Source organism: Apus apus, chromosome 1, assembly GCF_020740795.1.
Source record: "Apus apus isolate bApuApu2 chromosome 1, bApuApu2.pri.cur, whole genome shotgun sequence".
In the NCBI taxonomy this organism is placed as follows: Eukaryota; Metazoa; Chordata; class Aves; order Apodiformes; family Apodidae; genus Apus; species Apus apus.
In genome coordinates this window covers 71,853,087-71,873,502 of record NC_067282.1, presented here as the reverse complement: position 1 = coordinate 71,873,502, position 20,416 = coordinate 71,853,087, and the positions used below count along the sequence as shown (strand labels likewise).

The 20,416-nt window shown below is 39.5% G+C and overlaps 1 protein-coding gene across 1 annotated transcript in view; it reads left to right on the top strand.

Moving 5' to 3' along the window:
• The window catches only part of SPAG17 (sperm associated antigen 17), a 106,400-nt gene that overhangs the window by 76,240 nt on the left and 9,744 nt on the right, over positions 1 to 20,416 (top strand). The window contains exons 33-48 of the mRNA XM_051609012.1: positions 1,018 to 1,148; positions 2,776 to 2,903; positions 3,106 to 3,288; positions 5,650 to 5,763; positions 7,622 to 7,667; positions 9,140 to 9,242; positions 9,689 to 9,739; positions 11,912 to 12,014; positions 12,626 to 12,722; positions 14,625 to 14,776; positions 15,395 to 15,440; positions 15,789 to 15,891; positions 16,339 to 16,392; positions 18,762 to 18,864; positions 19,259 to 19,355; positions 19,890 to 19,961. Coding sequence (XP_051464972.1) covers positions 1,018 to 1,148; positions 2,776 to 2,903; positions 3,106 to 3,288; positions 5,650 to 5,763; positions 7,622 to 7,667; positions 9,140 to 9,242; positions 9,689 to 9,739; positions 11,912 to 12,014; positions 12,626 to 12,722; positions 14,625 to 14,776; positions 15,395 to 15,440; positions 15,789 to 15,891; positions 16,339 to 16,392; positions 18,762 to 18,864; positions 19,259 to 19,355; positions 19,890 to 19,961 — 1,583 coding nt within the window. The remainder of the gene's footprint in view (positions 1 to 1,017; positions 1,149 to 2,775; positions 2,904 to 3,105; positions 3,289 to 5,649; positions 5,764 to 7,621; positions 7,668 to 9,139; positions 9,243 to 9,688; positions 9,740 to 11,911; positions 12,015 to 12,625; positions 12,723 to 14,624; positions 14,777 to 15,394; positions 15,441 to 15,788; positions 15,892 to 16,338; positions 16,393 to 18,761; positions 18,865 to 19,258; positions 19,356 to 19,889; positions 19,962 to 20,416) is intronic.

Genomic DNA, 20,416 nt, shown 5'->3' with positions numbered 1-20,416 from the left:
TTCTTCACTACACTGTCTTTGTACAGGATTTGTAAATTTGTGCTTCCCTTGCTCAGTACTCTGTATTTGCACATTTGATATCATCATCTTGGAGTTCCATTTCCTTGTTTCATCACAGCACTTTTTCATTTTTGCCATCTAGAAAAGAATGAAATTTGAAAGCCACTGGATATGATTGGTGAGGTGGGTTGACCTCAGCCAGCTGCCAAATGCCCACCCAGCCACTCTCACTCCCCCTCCTCAACAGTACAGGTGGAGAAAATAGGATGCAAAAGGTCATGGGTCAAGATAAAGACAGAGAGATCATTTTCCTTTTGTTGTGACAGTCAATATAGACTCAGCTTGAGGAAAATTCATTTAATTTCTTGCCAATTAAAATAGAGTTGGATGGTGAGAAGCAAAAACTAGAACACCTTCCCCCATACCTCTGTTTTTCTCAGACCCAGTATCACTCCCTCTTTTCTGACCCCTCTAACTCTTCTGAACTGTGCAGAGGACTGGGGGGAATGTCAGTCCATAAAAGTTCCTCTCTGCTGCTCCTTCTTCCCCACACTGTTAACCTGCTCCAGCATGAGTGCTTCCCATGGACTGCAGCCATTCAGGATAAACCTGCTCCATCGTTAGCTCTCCACAGTTCTTTCACAAAATACTCATGTGCACTGGTGTGGTCCTCACCTCAGACTGCAGGGGAATAACTGTTCCACCACAGTCTCCTCCACAAGCTACAGAAGGGGTGTCTGCTCCAGCATCTGAAGCATCTCTTCCCTCTTCTTCTCTGACCTTGGTGTCTGCAGAGCTGTTTCTCACAGTTTCTCTCCTCACTCATCACTGCCTGTGTAGCATTTTGTCCTTTCTTAAATACGCTCCCAGAGGTGGCACCGTCTTGTCTGAAGGGCTCAGCTGTGCCCTGCCGGGGGTCCATTTGAGTCAGCTGGAGCTGCCTATATCTGGTATGGGGCATCCCCCCACTGCCTCCTACATCTGATGCAATCCCATGTGTGTGGCTTGGCTGTGTAGGTTCTTTGTCATCTATATGGATGGTTCTGGAACCGAGCTCCTGCGAGGCAGTGATGTACATAAATACCTGGCTGAGGTCTCTAGTGATCCCACTGCTGCCATCTTGCAGGATCCTGTACAAGAATGTCCAGGTAGGAAACATTCGTTTCTTTTCTGACAAACTAATAACAGCAATGATTAGAAAGGTGGAGCCAGAAGTTTCAAAACTCCTGTTGGACAGGAAATTTGAAAATGTTTTTCCTCATGTAGACAAGTACCCTAACTTCTAGCAGTGAAGCAGGGGGAAGAAGGACCATGTGGGAAAACTCTGGGAAGCAGAGAATTAACTGAATGACACTGTAAAGGGATAAGTGAACAAACAGCTAGTGTATCTTTATCTGCTCTCAGACACCCAAACAAAAGCAATTAGCAAATGCATAGATTCTCTGGGTGTTTACCATCAAGAAACATTAAATGTATGACAGTCTTCAGTAATCATATAGCTCTATTTATCAGTGAAGACAGTGGTACTCTGATCTTAACCCTTAGACTGGCTGTTGGAAAGGATATATATATGTTATTAAGAAGCTGGAAAAATAGGACTGAAATAGGGGATGCACCAAAGATCTGGTAGTTACACCCTAAAATGGTTAGTTGTCATTGTAAAGTTAGCTGGAGATACTGCTTCTGTAAAATACGCTGTGACATAACAGGTAAATACTAAGAAAATATATCTTTAAAAAGACAGGAATGTGTGGTTCCCCTGGATATTGAGGGTTGATAAGGGGGGTTTGCTTTAAGTCATAAGGTACTAAGACATTCTTTGCAAATATTGATATCATAAGCATGGGGAACAGCTTTCCCACTTGCAACTTTATCAGATTTTGCACAGTTTAAAATGCTGCTTCTATTTGTGATAATGACTAGTACCCTGTTGTATAAAGTGAAAGAAATAATTTTGCCATGGGAAAAGGAAAAGACAAAGGGCCCTGAGGGAGCTAGAAAGATAACAAAAGGGGAACGAAAGATCAGGAAGATGGAGAAGATGGACCCAGTGAGAATCCCAGTCAAGAAAACTTGCTAACAACCAGCAGGCATTTGCACCACTAGTATGTCTGCTTTTCCAGACTTTACACTCCACCTTTTCCCAATACTGGCTCAATTTGCCTTGACAACAAGTCTTCACAATTTTGTATGAATGTGACAAAATACCTTAGTGGCAATACCAATTTCAAAGCCCACCTAGGCAGATAATAGTAGAATAAGTAGACTTTTGGGGTGGGTTGGAAAAAGTATTTTAAGAACATTAAAATTAATGAGAACAATAAAAAGAGATAATAAATCATCTCTAATGGAATCCATACAGTGATCAAATAATGAAGTATAAAATACAGTGAAGAATGACACGTTCTGAATATGTTGACCTACTTCTGAGATTAGTATTCAGTGAACATGGGTCAATGGTATGCTCTTCCTTGTTTGGGATACTCCACACACTATGGAGCTGAGCTTGTTACCCAAGACTCAAAGCAAGTAGCATAGACAGTTTGTTGTGAAATATGGTCTGAGTAATACAAACTTGTCCAACTATCCTAAAAACACCTCAGTGATCTGGTATTATCTGTAGCCATGAATATCACATTTTCACATGGATTTTTACTACTTGCTAACAAGGGGTTTTTTTATACTAAGGTAAGTATATTTTTCTGGAGGCCTGATACACTTGTCCATAATTTCTGGATTTGAACTGATTCTTAGCAAAGTGTATCTTTGAACCAGGTGTCTTAAGTATTACTGTCCTCCGCCCTTTGGCTGATGACTCCCCCTGGGTCATGAAGAAAGAACCAGAGAGCATTGTTCCTCCAAATCTTCAGTCAAGGACCCAGGACACATTTTCTTCTCTTGAGGTATAATTGTTTCAAAAGTGTCTTTTGGTGCGTAAGCAATAGATGCTTGTCTAAGGGTGGGGAAATGAAGTTCTAAACAATGTGACATCATTACGTCCAGTTTATTAAGGCTTTTCAGCTGACATATACATTGCTGATACATACATTTAGTCAGTAATATTACAGCCTCTTGCTCTTTTTGCTTGCTCTTATCCATGTCCAGAGGAAGATCACAGGTCCCTCAACCAGAACACATCATTGGAGAGGTCTCTGCATTGGATCCGCAGACCGGACGCGTTTGCCAGTACACCTCAGAAAATGTCCTAATAAACTGCAAATCCGTCAGCTATTCCAGTATAAGTCACTCAATGATGAAGTAAGAGGAAAGCTGCAGCTTTACCTCAAGGTAGTACAGTCACATTGATTCTTTCTTCCAGTAGGCAATAGAGAGCAGACGAATTGGGTGACAGGAATTGGCAGTACATACCAGAGGGAAAAAAAAAAATATCTACAGTATCTACTCCATTTGAAGAACAATCAGCATTTCAAGCGTAGACAGGTGCTCTAAGAAAAGTGTATTTCTGAAACAGCTCAAATGTTCCCTTTAAGCTGTCATGGAACCTACTTTTCTGTGTAAATATGTAGGATCCAGTACACATAACAGAAAGTGCACTAACAGTTTTCTTCCTGTCAATATTGGTATCTCTTACTTTGCTTAAAGTTTAATTTCCTTCACAAAGCCTTAAAAACTTAAATCTATAAAGTTGTACAGGAATTTCTGACCCACCATGTTCTACAGTTAACTTGGTGACCAGATCACTGGGACAAGTTCTAGACTTGGTTATGTATCTGTTTTCATGAATCGGTACAGAACATTTCCAGGCTCAAGTCTGAGTTCTGTCACTCTGTCCATGTCTAGCAAATAGCTCTCTAGCCCTCTGCCAAAGCATGTGCCCATCCCTCATGACTGACTGGTTCATAACCAGATGCAGGCTGCACCTCACATGCAAATGTTCTGAGTTGGAATCTGAAAGTTCTGCAGTTGATCCTTGTAAGCAACTTTGCACTTCTCAGTGTCAGCATAAAACATTGATTTATTTAATTCACATTGTGAAGATGCTCTTAGAAGAGATTTTAGAGTTAAAAACTCACTCTGACTTACCAATTAGAGAATAACAAAATACATGTGTTCTATAATTTATTCATTTAACATGTTTTGATGAAGGCGTTGCAAACTGAATTTGTTAACAGCAGCTGAAATTTGTGAAGGTTGTAACATGTTCTAGCCAGCTAGGTGTTTTATATTTTTATCAATTGCATTTCAAAGAAGATGTGCTTGCAACAGAAAAATATTTATAGTTGTTGAGCATTTTTAGAACATGCCAGTCTATCAGAATTAATTTTTACCCTTTTACGGTCGACAAATATATTTAAATATTCTTTAGTTTTCATGCTGTTCTTTCAAAGGTAACACTTCAAATTTCCATACCAAAATCCCAAGTTAAGTCTCTCCATTGACAAGATCTGTTATTGAATTTCAAAGAAAGAAGAATGCTGTTTGTTACGTTTGGAATGAAGAATTGCAATTATTGGCACTGAAGAGTCATTTATAATAAGTGTATTGATTTGCAGTGGAAATATCCTCATTTCTCATGTATCAATATTTAAATCATGGATTTTTCCGGAAAGAGATATCTTCAATCATTAGCCAAATATTCACTTTGGCATAATTAAATCAAGATTTAAAGAAAAAAGTATTCTTCCTTTCTCTGTCTTCTTTTAAGATTTAAGATGCATGAAAGGAATGAAGAAGAACTGGAACCAGGAACCGACTGCTCCTGCAAACCTTGGCTATTCATAAAGCTCAGTACTGCATGTAGCTTTCTAGCTAAGTGGTGTGTTAGGTCAGGCTTCTGTAAGGAGCCTTTGATTTTCCATCCAACTGATCTTCTAAAGCACAAGGAGGTGTGGGAAAAGAAAAACATTCTTTCCTGTGCCACTTGGTGTGATTCTGGCAAAGTAAACTTCTGTCTAAAAATGAAGCATCAGACTTTTTCTGAACCTAATTTTTCAATTATGATGTTTTGTATTTCCTTTTCCCTAATAGGAGGTAAAACATGAGGGAGATACAGACTGCAAATAATGTTCATTAGAACACCTTTTATTCATTAAGCTGATCTTAATACTATGATTTATTATTAATAGCAGCCATTTACTCAGCATGTTTCTTTATTCACTCTCAAATACATGCACACTCACTTGTACTTGCTCGGCTGGTGCAACAGTTGGGAGGCCAAACGTGCCCACCTACTGAGAATCAGGGAGTCACAGTGGCACACTAGGGCCATGGGTGTAGTTGTTGGTTGTGATCCCAGTCACAAAGTTCATCGTGGATGCTACTGTGTGCCAGTGGCCTGGTAGAGATTCAGCAGAGTCTTGGTGTCCTTGGTATATTAGTTCTTGCAGATTCAATAGTCTTGCTAGTCTTCAGAGTTGATTAGTCCTTGGTAAGCTTTCAACCTGTTACCTTCTCAGCATGCACTCCTCTCTTTGACCTGCTGGGTTTTTTAAAAACTATTTATCTATGCAAACCTTTAGATATCTATATAAGCCATTCACACAAATTCACAGAAGGAACCCTTATGACATTGAGAAGAAGCATATATGTGCATTACTTGTACAAAATCTTTTCTCTGTATATGTGCCCCATAAGTCTACCTCTGCAAAGAAAATATCTACATCTTGTTATTTTTCATTGTTCCACCAGAAATATATCAACAACATTTTGGAGCAGGAAGATGAGCTGGAAGAGATGAATGTCAAAGACCCAAGAGCAGAAGAGGAAAAGGATAATGCTGCAAGTCTCCGTGAACTGGTTATGGTGAGAAAAATACTAATTTGAATTACTTTTTCCAACAAAACCATTGTATTGCATTGGAAGTGTCAACCTTGAAACAAATTATTATCCATTAATAAAACAGCAAATGTTAGGATAGTACAGTGCCAGCTCTTTTGTAATTTTATGGTAAGGCAGAGCCACACTCAGCATTCAGCAGGGCTACTGAATGGCACTACCACCATTTTGGGGAAGGAATGCTCAAAACAGTTAAAGAGATCAGCTGTACAGAATGGTACATTCCCAAACACACAGGCCAAAATTCCTCAAATATGTATATCCCCCAACAGTAGAATGAGAATGTTTCCAGTCTATTTTCACTGCAGCTGAGAGACTTCTATTTCAACCACAGCCGCCTCCATAATGAAAAGTTTTAACCCTGCTTTTGGGATAATCCAAAAACAGTCTGGAGGAATATTGCTGTTACTGCTGAGCTGCAGTTATATTTTTTTGAAAATGTACTCTCCTACTCTGCACAGATAATTAGAATATAAAAAGAAAAGGGAGAAGAATAGGGAAAGGCGGGAAACTAGGGAAAGAAGGACTTGGGCTCACAGTCAGGAAACAGTGAGGTAAGTGGGAGATGAGTGTTAAAAAAAATTAGAAAAGTTCAAGCAGCAAAAGTGGATGGGATGAATTTGTATGAACAAGAGAGATGCCATTTACATCTTATTTAAAGTCATCAGTTTGCTCTATTTCAGTTATTTAAATTACTTGTTTCATACAGCTTCCTTTTGTTTGGTACCTTGCACAATGTGAATTCACATGATACATTTTTAGTAGTTATTAAACCCTGTTTTCATTTTTTACTCTCATTTAAAAAATATTTTTATTGCCATTAAGTTAACATATTAAATTGAGACATACTGAACTGAAAAATCTGGTATTTGAAAAATGAGATCTAGCCATGTTAGTTTAGATATTCACTATTAGGTGATCTGTCTACCTTTTGAAAATGAGTGTGTTCTAGCAAACATCATCTTAGCATTACAGTCTACCTTTTAAACCTTGTCTCAAAGGAAGTAGCTAGCAGAATAGCCAGGAATGAACTCACAACCTTTGTGGAAAAAGAAATATAGAGAAGTGATCTATCAGTAACTCCATATGCCTCTATCCTCTAAGCAGACATTTATTTGCTTCTATGAGATCCAGGAATCTCAAATGCTGCTCAGTTCCAGTAGACTTGTCTAGTGACTATTGATGGTTGTTCCAGCTGTTCTAGGTACAGATTTCACATTGAAAAAGTATCTTCTGAGCAGTAGTCTCACTGTGGACCTGCTGTGACCCAGAAATTGACATCAAGAGTCTCCACTGTTTCTCAGCTCTGTTACCACCTAGACTGCCTGGGCATGGGAACTCTGATTTCCAGTTAACTGCTTCAGGGAATGTATGAGAATAAAGGAGACAGCTTAGTTTAGAGTCTCTTACTCCTTAAACACTTCAGTGTAAACTAACTGCAAGAGAGCTCCTTGGTAATGGAGCCTGCAAATTCCTGAACGCATTTCCTGTTTGACTTGGTGTTGTGGCCATGAGTCTCAGATCTGGTTCAAATCCTTTACAGAAGGATTTAAATTTGAACCCGCATAGTTGGTTTAATAAACACCAACCCTAGGAAATACAAAGCCATCTGTGAAGTACATCATCCAGAAAGAAACACACCTGATTAGACCAGGGAAATTGTCCTTCGTTTTCTTTTTTCTGACGCACTGGAACACCTCCATTCTTGCAGTCACATTCTCAGCTAACAAGGTAACCCTTCTTTAGGATGGAGATCTCTGAACAGGAGGCTGCTGTTGTGAGGTCTGTTTCTCACATCATCACAGGTTTTCCTTCTTCATTGCAGACCTTCCCTAACTGGGAGAAGTCAAGAGAGAATCTCAGTGATAAAGGTAATAAAATTTTGATTTCTATCTTTTAAAATTGTACAATATTGTATTTTTAATATGCTCTAGTGTTATTTTTAAAAAGAAGTACCATGAAAGTGAATGAATCTATGTGCTATATGTACCTTCTTCTGTGTGATTTTCACAGGTGACTGGAAATGGTTAGCAAAATGTCTAGAGTTTTCTTAGATATAAGATCTATGACAGTACTTGGTTACTTTTATACAAGTGTTCATTTTTAGACAAGTTTTTGAGAGCAACTAGATAAATACTGGTTGTTTATTACACTTGAAAATCTGCTCTTAAACCATCATGTGTTTTGGTTACATTAACCCTGCCTAAGGGAAAAGATGGAACAATGTATTAGCTTTCCCTTGCATTTTTCTGTTAAAGTTTTCGCAAGATACTTGTTAACATTAATAAATGTTTTCAATATGTACCAATAAAGATTAGGATGGTAGTTTCTTTTTAAAAATCCATAAACATTTTCCACAGAAAAATTAATTAATAGTATCCAATCGCATAGCGATGCCAGCCACTTTTAAAATGTTACCTTTCTGCCTTTCCTGCTTTGTCAAGTGTATTTCAGCTTGTTAAAAAAAAACAACACACTGTACAGAGTAAATGGAAACTGCCACACAAATGCTTAACAATTTTGGCATGGCATTATTAATGAAGATGATACTGTCAACAAAAAGCTCTTCAAAAGAGGGAAAAATAGAAACAAGAATAGAAGTCTATTTTAAAGCTGACCAAAAAATCCCAATTTTGAAGTTTGTAATTACTTATTTCTCAAAACACTAAGAGACGCTGTCGTAGTCAAAATCTCTCAAATCCACATCCTAAGTTTTGCCACAGCAATTTGTTTTCAAACAAGGAAATTTCTTTGTACTCAGAGTTTAGGTTCAAGGCGTGAACTGAACACATTTTACAGAAGATGTCAGAGGAAAGGGAAACTCTTTGTTAAAGCCCCAGAGCTGGTCACGATCTTAAATTTGGAAAGACTGGCTTTTCTCCTATTGAACTAGTAGTTCCTTCCATGACGATTGTTGATTATCTCAGCTTCACAAACACAATTTAGCACAATTTAAGTAAGCTGGAAGTACTAAACGTCCACAGACAGAGACCTAGAATGTTTCTCCCCAGTCAGAAAGTGGCTGAATGTCAGTAACTTTTCCTATTCACGGGTATTTGGTTTGTATCTTGAAAGAACATAAAAATATTTCAGGAAATACAGGGTGGGGATATGGACTTGATCTGGTTTTGGTGCTTTCTACATTTAATTGCATTAATTTCCTGTTTGTTAACGTTCTGAACTTGATTTTGGAATTAAGTTCTTTCAGTGTCTTCCCTCATAGTAATGAAGTGATCATCAAGTGACAAGAAACATTAAAAATATATCCTTTCATGGTTTGTATTCATAACGCTTAGTAGTGCTTTGCAGAAGATGCACATTCAATAATGCTTCTACCTTGCAGCTCATGTAACTGAGCTGTATGAACAGGCAGTGCGTTCTCCTCGCCAATGGCGCACAGAGATGACAATCACTATGCAAGGAAAGGACCAACAGCAGAGATTCAGGTAGGACAGACCAGTGAGAACTGATGCAAATGTAAGTAACACCAAGGGTGGAACCAAACACACAGGCCAGGCAACACATCTTACTGACTGTTCCTAAGGACTAGGGCCTAGATCTCTAGATACATGTCATGACGTTTTACTGGCTTTTCCTATGGTTATTTTGTCCCTCTGTGTCTCTCCTTTTTATCTGAAGGATAATTTAGAGTTGGTTGCAGAAGGATTTTGAGGGTTTCTTTGGTTGAATAATTAAATTAAAATGCAGTATGAGCAAAGAATTTTGTGCAAACCCTAGAAGCTCAGGTCAGGATTCACCTGAGGTGTTAACATAACTTAATCTCATAAAGAGTGTTTTCTGTTCAGGGTTATCTTGTAAATATTATTGTGCCTGTAGAACATTATGCTAGTTTTCTCATTTTCACTACTTTGTTTCTTTTCTCTTCATTCAGTCCAAAAAGAGTACCAGTGTCCAAGTGGAAGAAAAGACAAAAAGAGCACAGGTAATAGTATTAGTAGAACAGACAATTATGTATTTTATGGGCCAACTTAAGTGTGCTTTGGAAAGACTGTTCCTGATTTTGTTCCTTTATCAGAAATGCTCAACGGATGGTTTGAGTCTCTCTCATTTTTTCAGAACCCAGCAGTGTTATTGTCAACTCCTGCTGTTCAAAACAAGGCTGAAGCCAGAAGCCCTGGTTCTGTTTCCTGGTTCTGCCAGCAGCCTGGGAAATGAGTTGTATTAATATATTTTCAAATGCTGATGCTTATTTAGGTTATAATTTGCATATTCCACACGTCCGAGCTGATATTTCAAGTAGAACCCCAGACACATGTCTGTCACAGGCTAGTGCTTCCTTCTCAGGGCAAAACTGTCCCAGCTCTCTCAGCCTCTCCTTATATGAAAGATTCTCCCAGCCCTTGATCATCTTTGTGGTCCTTATGAGTATCAGGGAGCTCAGGAACTGGCACAGTACTCCTCATGTTGCTTCACCAGTGCTGAGTAGAAGGGAAGGGTTCACCTCCCTGGACCTGCTGGCAACACTCCTCCTCATGCAGCCCATTATGCAATTTTTGAGAACTACCTGTACCTCAGTTTCCTGCTTGTAAAGTTTTTCCCATGAGGGTTCTGAGGCAGGTGCTACAAGCTTTGGACTAGAAGAGATTGGACGGGAGGAGTGTGCATGTGCTTATGCATATAAACATAAACTTTTTTGTAACACTGAAACTTGTATTTAAAACTGACCTGCACTTTTAATTTGAATCACCTTCTCTTCCTCTCAGGTTTTTAAAAAATGACCCTTTATCTCCCACTGAGGAACAGTGAAGCTGTTTAATGAGGTCATGAAAAAAGAATCTTTACAGATGCTTTGAAACAGCATATATTGCTTAAAGTGTACATTTCACAATCAGATTAATTTTAATGGGAATCTCTGGTCCTGTGTAAATCCAAAGACACTGAATTTCAACCTGCAGATATGGTAATTCACAAAAGCATTTGGAAACAAACCAGGAGTAATCTCCAAGCCATTATTAATTGAGAGAATAATAGGATAACATTATTTTTTGGAAAGTCACTTTATGGACTCTTTTTCCATGGAGATACATAGAGTCATAGAATCGTCCAGGTTGGAAAAGACCTTCAAGATCATCAAGTCCAACCATCCACCCTACAACCCCCAATCACTAAACCATCTCCTGAAGCACCACGTCCACCTGTTTTTTTAACACCTCCAGGGACGGTGCCTCCACCACCTCCCTGGACAGCCTGTTCCACTGCCTCACCACTCTTTCTGTGAATAAATTTTTTCTAATATTCAGCCTGAACCTCCCCTGGTGCAACTTGACTCCATTTCTTCTTGTCCTATCCTTAGTCACCAGGGAGAAGAGGCCAATACCTGCCTCACTTTCAGGTAGCTGTAGAGAGCAATGAGGTCTCCCCTCAGCCTCCTCTTCTCCAGGCTGAACAGCACCAGCTCCCTCAGCCTCTCCTCATAAGACCTGTTCTCCAGACCCCTAATCAGCCTAGTTGCCCCTCTCTGCACCCTCTCCAGCACCTCCATGTCCTTCCTACACTGCAGTGCCCAAAACTGCACACAGTACTTGAGGTGCAGCCTCACCAAGGCTGAGTAGAGGGGCAAGATCACCTCCCTGGTCCTGCTGGTCACACTATTCCTGATACAAGCCAGGATGCTGTTGGCCTTCTTGGCCACCTGGGTACACTGCTGGCTCATGTTAAGCTGGCTGTCAGCCAGATTCCCCAGGTCCTTTTTGTGCTGGGCAGCTCTCCAGCCACTCCTCCCCAAGCCTGTAGCACTGCTGCAGGTTGTTGTGGCCAAAGTGCAGGACCCAACGTTTGGCTTTACTGAAACTCATAAAGTTGGCCTTGGCCTATAGGTCAAGCCTGACTAGATCCCTCTGCAGAGCCTGCCTGTCCTCAAGCAGACCAACACTCCCACCCATCTGCCAACTTACTGAGGGTGCACTCTATACCTTCATCTAAGTCATCAATAAAGCTGTTGGATGGGATTAACCAGGAAAAAAAATAAAGCCACTTGCCTTTTTATCCCTTCCATTTCTCAGTGTTTTAACCATAATACTGAAAAAAGAGGGTCAACTCGGTTATAATGCTTTTTTCTTTCTTTTCCTTACCAACAATGTTGAAACTTACTTAGGAAAGAACTTGAGGAAGGAAAGGAGTACATAATGGCAATAAGAAACAAAACATTTCCTCCGTATTTTGAATCAGAAATCGGCAAAGAGTTTCTCCAAAAACAGGTAACGTAGCTGAAAACTCAATGAATTTGTGTTAGGCCAGCTAGATTCTGTCATAGTCCCACAAAGACAGTTGTGGGTTTACTTCTCAACCTCAATTTATCTCAAGAAACCATTTCAGAGGACAGTGGTGGCAGAAATTAGTACTGGGAATTTTATTTTCTTGTCAGAGGAAACGTGTATTGGAATGGATTACGTTTATTGAGGGCAAACTCTGTAGGTCCCTTACAGAAACTCTGGAGAGAGTCTGATTGAGAGCAGAAGCTGAACCTCAGGTCATTTCACTTACCCCTCAAAAACCTCTCTCCTCTAACTAGAAGGGGAATTAGTAGGTCTGACCACTAACCTTCCTGGGTTAAAGACAGCCTTAGGAACTTTCCTGTTGTCATCTCCCCTGATAAATGCTGTAAGTGCACAAAGAATACTCAAAACATACTTTGAAAACTGAGGTATAGTTATGCTTATCTTTTTTGTAGTTACCACTTTGGTTCTGCCTTTTTTTTTTTTTCTCCAAGTTTTGTTATTTGTTGGGTTTTTTTGTAGCTGGGGGGAGGGTGATGCCTGCTGGAGTTTTTTTAAGTGTTTGTTTGGGAAAGTCTCTTTCTTTACTCTAGATTGCTGATGCAAAAGCACAGTCTGTGGGACTTCGTCCAGTTAAAAAAAAAGAGAGTGAAAAATTGCCTCTTGACACAATAAAAAAACCCAGCAAAGGTAAGTTGAGCTCCACTGCCTGGGAGCATTTTAGTGTCTTCATTGTTTTATCTAGTTGATTTGTCTGATACTGCAGTTGAATTTAAGATTATGTTATCTGACCCACATGTATTCCCAGACATTTTAACACATGAGCTATTTGGATCAACATGGCTGTATCTATTCTGGTAAACTAGACATACCCAGCAGCATTCCCTGACATTGAGATCCAAAAGTATGGAGGAGGCTGTGTAAATTCAGTCTCCTAAAACGAGATTGCTTTTTCTCTGGCCAAAATTTTGTACCCCAGAGTTGTCTTAGGGGAGACTGCTAAGTGGTATATTTAATAGCGAGCCAGTGTTCCAACAGTTTAACAGTATAGATTTTCATGTTCCAGTATCTGGGAATGTTCCTGTTCAGTCACAGACTCACAGAATGTTAGGGGTTGGAAGTGACCTCCAAAGATCATTGAGTCCAACCCCCCTGCCAGATCAGGACAAAAAAAAACTAGGGCAGATCACTCAGAAGGGCATCCAGACAGGTCTTGAAAGTCTCCAGGAAAGGAGAATCCACTACCTCTCTGGGGAGCCTGTTCCAGTGCTCTGTAACCTCACAGTAGAAAGTTCTTCCCCATGTTGAGGTGGAAGTTCCTGTGCTCCAGTTTGAATCCATTGCCACTCATCCTGTCACAGAGCACAAGTGAAAAGAGGTTGTCCTTACCTCTTGATGCCCAGCCCTCATGTATTTATAGCCATTAGTTAGATCCCCCTCAGTCTTCTCTCTAGACTGAAAAGCCCCAGGTCTCTCAGCCTTTCCTCGTAAGGCAGGTGTTCCAGTCCCTTAATCATCCTCATAGCCCCCATTGGACTCTCTCAAGTAGATCCCTGTCCCTCATGAACTGGGGAGCCCAAAACTGGACACAATACTCCAAGTGAGGTCTCAGCAGGGCTGAGTAGAGTGGTCTATGAGACTTGTACATTTAGTGTATTAAGGGAGCCTTTGTAGATATCACTGAATGTGGAAGCACCATAGGCCTTGGATGCAAAGGTGAAAATTTGTGCTATGAATGCTGCAAAATGCTCAAGAAACACCTAAATGGAATGAACAATAGTTAAGGGTGGATGAGCAAGAACTGAGGAGGTCAAGTTTAGAAAAAGACTAGAATAAGTGCAAGAAAAAAACTGGGTGATGGAATTTGGAAACTCAGCAGTAAGAGGGGAGCTTGGGGAATGATGAAAAGCAATAAGGAATAGGAAACATACAGGCTAAGGGTAGTTTGAAGGATAGAGGAGGAAAGTAGTGATTGGATGACAGGGAGCAGTGAAAGAGTGAACCATCATCTTAGGTTTGAGCTTCAAAACACTGAGAGGAATTCTTCTGTCCTGCTTGAACAACAGCTCTGACTACTTACTGAAATAACACAGACTGAGTTATACACAACAAAGAGGCATATCAGAGAAGCAGCCCACCACAGGGCTTCATCAGATCCCCACTCACTCCCGTTTCCTCTGTTTGCAATGACCACGTTGCAGACACCAGAAGACCTGTGTTGGGCTGCCTGTCAGCCCTTCATGCGTTACTGCTCCATTAGCTAGAGAACAAGAAATGGCTAATCACAAAATATGCATTTTTGATCCCTGTTGCTCAGGGAAGCAAAATGTCCCATGCAGAATTTACGTAGCCTCTCATGCTTGTGTAGACAGCTTTCCAAGTTTGTCTAAATTAAAGTGCCAGAGACTTTCTGATTATTTTATCTGTTGTGTGTGTGAAAATGGTGATGATAATGAAAAAAAAAAAAATTAGGCCAATTCTTCTATCCTTGAACTTTCATAGAAAATAAAATTCTTTTCTGAACAAGAACATCAGGATTAGGCTGAGTGTGATGCTTCATATTTTGTGCTTTCGGAAATGTTTGCTTTCCAGCTGCCAACAAGGCTTCAAGATCACAAGAAACACCCTCTAAACGTAAAGGTCAGAGTCCACTGGCGAAACCTGCAGGAAAGCGAAGAAAAGATAAAGAGAAATCACCATCATCCCTTCAGGGGAAAAAAACAAAGTCCTTATCAAGTAAAAAGGTAAAAAAACATAGGTTATGTTCATAATACTTCCTCTAAGTCTGGACCGGCTTGTGACCCAGAAATTGACATCAAGAGTCTCCACTGTTTCTCCGCTCTGTTACCACCTAGACTGCCTGGGCATGGGAACTCTGATTTCCAGTTAACTGCTTCAGGGAATGTATGAGAATAAAGGAAATAGCTTAGTTTAGAGTCTCTTACTCCTTAAACACTTCAGTGTAAACTAACTGCAAGAGAGCTCCTTGGTAATGGAGCCTGCAAATTCCTGAACGCATTTCCTGTTTGACTTGGTGTTGTGGCCATGAGTCTCAGATCTGGTTCAAATCCTTTACAGAAGGATTTAAATTTGAACCAGCATAGCTGGTTTAATAAACACCAACCCTAGGAAATACAAAGCCATCTGTGAAGTACATCATCCAGAAAGAAACAAACACCTGATTAGACCAGGGAAATTGTCCTTCGTTTTCTTTTTTCTGACGCACTGGAACACCTCCATTCTTGCAGTCACATTCTCACGTAACAAAGTAACCCTTCTTTAGGATGGAGATCTCTGAACAGGAGGCTGCTGTTGTGAGGTCTGTTTCTCACATCATCACAGGTTTTCCTTCTTTATTGCAGTCCTCCCCTAAGTTGGAGAAGTCAAGAGAGAATCTCAGTGATAAAGGTAATAAAATTTTGATTTCTATCTTTTAAAATTGTACAATATTGTATTTTTAATATGCTCTAGTGTTATTTTTAAAAAGAAGTACCATGAAAGTGAATGAATCTATGTGCTATATGTACCTTCTTCTGTGTGATTTTCAGAGGTGACTGGAAATGGTTAGCAAAATGTCTAGAGTTTTCATAGGAATTAAGTTCTTTCAGTGTCTTCCCTCATAGTAATAAAGAATCTGTTAGGTTTTAGTCAAGTGAGAGAAAGACACATTAAAAATATATCCTTTCATGGTTTTATTCATAAGGCTTAGTAGTGCTTTGCAGAAGATGCACATTCAGTAATAATTTTACCTTGCAGCTCAGGAAATTGAGCTGTGTGAACAGGCAGTGCGTTCTCCTGGCCCATGTCCCACAGAGACGACAGTCACTACACAAGGAGAGGACCAACAGCAGAGATCCAGGTAGGACAGACCAGTGAGAACTGATGCAAATGTAAGTAACACCAAGGGTGAAACCAAACACACAGGCGAGGCAACACATCTTACTGACTGTTCCTAAGGTCTAGGGCCTAGATCTCTAGATACATGTCATGACATTTTACTGGCTTTCCCTATGGTTCTTTTGTCCCTCTGTGTCTCTCCTTCTTATCTGAAAGATAATTTAGAGTTGGTTGCAGAAGGATTTTGAGGGTTTCTTTGGTTGAATTATTAAATTAAAATGCAGTATGAGCAAAGAATTTTGTGCAAACCCTAGAAGCTCAAGTCAGGATTCACCTGAGGTGTTAACATAACTTACTCTCATAAAGAGTGTTTTCATTTCAGGATTAACTTGTAAATATTGTTGTGCCTGTAGAACATTATGCTAGTTTTCTCATTTTCACTACTTTTTTTTCTTTCCTCTTCATTCAGCCCTGAAAGAGTAACATCAGAGTCCGAGTGTGAGAGCAAGCTGGAAGAGCACAGGTAATAGTATTAGTAGAACAGACAATTATGTATTTTATGAGCCAACTTAAGTGTGCTTTGGAAAGACTGTTCCTGATTTTGTTCCTTTATCAGAAATGCTCAACGGATGGTTTGAGTCTCTCTCATTTTCTCAGAACCCAGCAGTGTTATTGTTAACTCCTGCTGTTCAAAACAAGGCTGAAGCCAGAAGCCCTGGTTCTGTTTCCTGGTTCTGCCAGCAGCCTGGGAAATGAGTTGTATTAATGTATTTTCAAATGCTGATGCTTATTTAGGTTATAATTTGCATATTCCACACGTCCGAGCTGATATTTCAAGTAGAACCCCAGACACATGTCTGTCACAGGCTAGTGCTTCCTTCTCAGGGCAAAACTGTCCCAGCTCTCTCAGCCTCTCCTTATATGAAAGATTCTCCCAGCCCTTGATCATCTTTGTGGTCCTTATGAGTATCAGGGAGCTCAGGAACTGGCACAGTACTCCTCATGTTGCTTCACCAGTGCTGAGTAGAAGGGAAGGGTTCACCTCCCTGGACCTGCTGGCAACACTCCTCCTCATGCAGCCCATTATGCAATTTTTGAGAACTACCTGTACCTCAGTTTCCTGCTTGTAAAGTTTTTCCCATGAGAGTTCTGAGGCAGGTGCTACAAGCTTTGGACTAGAAGAGATTGGACGGGAGGAGTGTGCATGTGCTTATGCATATAAACATAAACTTTTTTGTAACACTGAAACTTGTATTTAAAACTGACCTGCCCTTTTAATTTGAATCACCTTCTCTTCCTCTCAGGTTTTTAAAAAATGACCCTTTATCTCCCACTGAGGAACAGTGAAGCTGTTTAATGAGGTCATGAAAAAAGAATCTTTACAGATGCTTTGAAACAGCATATATTGCTTAAAGTGTACATTTCACAATCAGATTAATTTTAATGGGAATCTCTGGTCCTGTGTAAATCCAAAGACACTGAATTTCAACCTGCAGATATGGTAATTCACAAAAGCATTTGGAAACAAACCAGGAGTAATCTCCAAGCCATTATTAATTGAGAGAATAATAGGATAACATTATTTTTTGGAAAGCCACTTTTCAGAGTCTTTTTCTATGCAGAGACATAATTCTATTGCTTCATTATATAATTCTTTAGCACCACACCAAAACTTTTCATTTTAGCATTGTGCACTAAAACTATTATCATTTTCAGTTCTAGAGGAAAGGGCTTGTGAATCTGAGAGAATGTCAGATTCCTCCGTGGAATCAAAGCATGACAGTTTAAACTTAATAATTAAAAATAGGCCATTAATTTACGTTGAAATATAAAACCTGATACATGAACTAGGATTATCATAGATAAAGTTATCTGTAACCCAGTCATTCACAATGCAATTAGAATAATTGTATTGACAGCTGTTTAGGTCATTCATGGTGTCCTAGGTTAGAAAGAATAACTTGAAGTAGTGATGAAATAGTATTGTCAGACACTTGCTTTTTCTTTCTTATTTTTGGGGAGGGTTAAATAGCAATTGAAAAGTAATTTATCTTCTATACTTCTTCTTAATTATTTTCTGACTGCCCCGCATGAGATTAAAATAAACTTCTATAATTTCAGATGTATATTTTAATACTGTTTTGCATACTATTCAAGGAATTACTTTAAATATATCTATCAGAGTAACCAGCACCCAAGAACATCATGTGCAATTCTGTTAAGTGTTAGAACTCTCAATATGGTTAAGAGTGGTGACTTCATAGCTGGTTTTAGACACAGCAAGCCAGTGAAAGTGCACTTGTGTAAAACTGGACTAAATCAAGCTGAGAAGATAACTGGTCCTGACTGTGGTGAGTTTTACCTTCAGAAGTTTGAACAGCTTTTTCTGTATCATCGGAGCCATCGAGATTTTCTGTGATATAATAGGGAAATCAGATTAATTTTGTATTATAAATTATAGATATGCATCTGAAATACCAATTCTTAGATTTAAATGTTCATTGGAAGTTTGGAAAGACACTGGTGGCAGTCTGAGACATGTTCCATGAGATGTAGAGAACTGGAACATGCTGAGGAGGAGTTCTTCCCAGCAGCCAGTCCACAGTCCATATGCATTCTGATCAGCCCCTCCATGGATCATATCCTCCACATCTGAGGAGGACGTTGTCAGTTCCTGCCAGACCAGCCTGTTCTTGATCTATCATTGAGAAGATTTACAGTTACAGGAATATAATTGGATGGGATTAACCAGGAAAAAAGAAAAAAAGCCACTTGCCTTTTTATCCCTTCCATTCCTCAGTGTTTTAACCGTAATACTGAAAAAAGAGGGTCAACTCAGTTATAATGCTTTTTTCTTTCTTTTCCTTACCAACAATGTTAAAACTTACTTAGGAAGGAACTTGAGGGAGGAAAGAAGTACTTAATGGCAACAAGAGACGACATATATCCTTCATATTTTCAATCAGCAATTGGCAAAAAAATGATCCCACAAAAGGTAACGTAGCTGAAAACTCGATTAATTTGTGTTAGACCAGCTAGATTCTGTCACAGTCCCACAAAGACAGTTGTGGGTTTACTTCTCAGCCTCAATTTATCTCAAGAAACCATTTCAGAGGACAGTGGTGGCAGAAATTAGTACTGGGAATTTCATTTTCTTGTCAGAGGAAACGTGTATTGGAATGGATTACATTTATTGAGGGCAAACTCTGTAGGTCCCTTACAGAAACTCTGGAGAGAGTCTGATCGAGAGCAGAAGCTGAACCTCAGGTCTTTTCACTTCTCCAAGTTTTGATGGGTATTTTTGGTAGCTGCAGGGAGGGTGATGCCTGATGGGTTTTTTTTAAGTGTTTGTTTGGGAAACGTAAAGTCTCTTTCTTTCTTTGCTCTAGTTTTCTGATGTGACAGTACTGTCTGTGGGACTTCCTCCAGTTCAGAAACAGGAGAGTGGAAATTTTCCTGTTGAGATGATCGAAAAACCCAGCAGAGGTGAGTTGAACTCTGCTGTCTGGTAACATTTTAGTATCTTCTTCATTGTTTTATCCAGTTGATACGTTTCATATTGCAGTTGAATTTAAGTGTATTTATTATTATTTAATACTTGTGAGATTGAGTTATACATAACAAAGAAACATATCAGGAAAGCAGCCCACCATGGGGCTTTATCAGATCCCCACTCTGTTTCCTCTGTTTGCAATGACCACGTTGCAGATACCAGAAGACCTGTGTTGGGCTGCCTGTCAGCCCTTCATGCCTTATTGCTCCATTAGCTAGAGAACAAGAAATGGCTAATCACAAAATATGCATTTTTGATCCCTGTTGCTCAGGGAAGCAAAATGTCCCATGCAGAATTTACGTAGCCTCTCATGCTTGTGTAGACAGCTTTCCAAGTTTGTCTAAATTAAAGTGCCAAAGACTTTCTGATTATTTTATCTATTGTGTGTCTGAAAATGGTGATGGTCATGAAAAACACTTGTCACATTATTTTCCTGTTAACTTCTCAATGTCTCAACACCATGACAGATTCCTCACCTTCACCTGACCTTCTGCTTGAGGCACGTTCAGAACAAACTGAGGGTTCCAGTGCCAAAACAGGTAAAGTTGCCTTCAAGAATGTAGTTTGGAGCAGGTTAATATCTATCTTTTTACACCTTTTGACAAAAAAAATATTTACAATAGAAATTTAAATCCACCTGTATCTGATCAGCTTTCTGAATACACCTGGACGCAAGACTGGCAGAAAGGGAAAGAGGCATAAAACTAATGGGAGAGATTCTCTGCTTTACCTAAGGGAGAAAAAGACCATCCAGCTGTGGTAGCTGTCTTCTCACTTACTTGGTTTTTCATCACTTGCACTGGTGTTTATGTCTTCACTGCAAGTTTCCACTGATATGCTGCCAACTAGTTAGTTCTAATAATTATATATAATATAATTATAATTCAACTTTGTTTATTAGTTAAATTTTAATTCCTTGCAACTATTAAGGAGGTTTCCTAATGCCTTTCTTGACCTCTTACATAAACATTAGACCAGTTCTCCTATCCTTGTG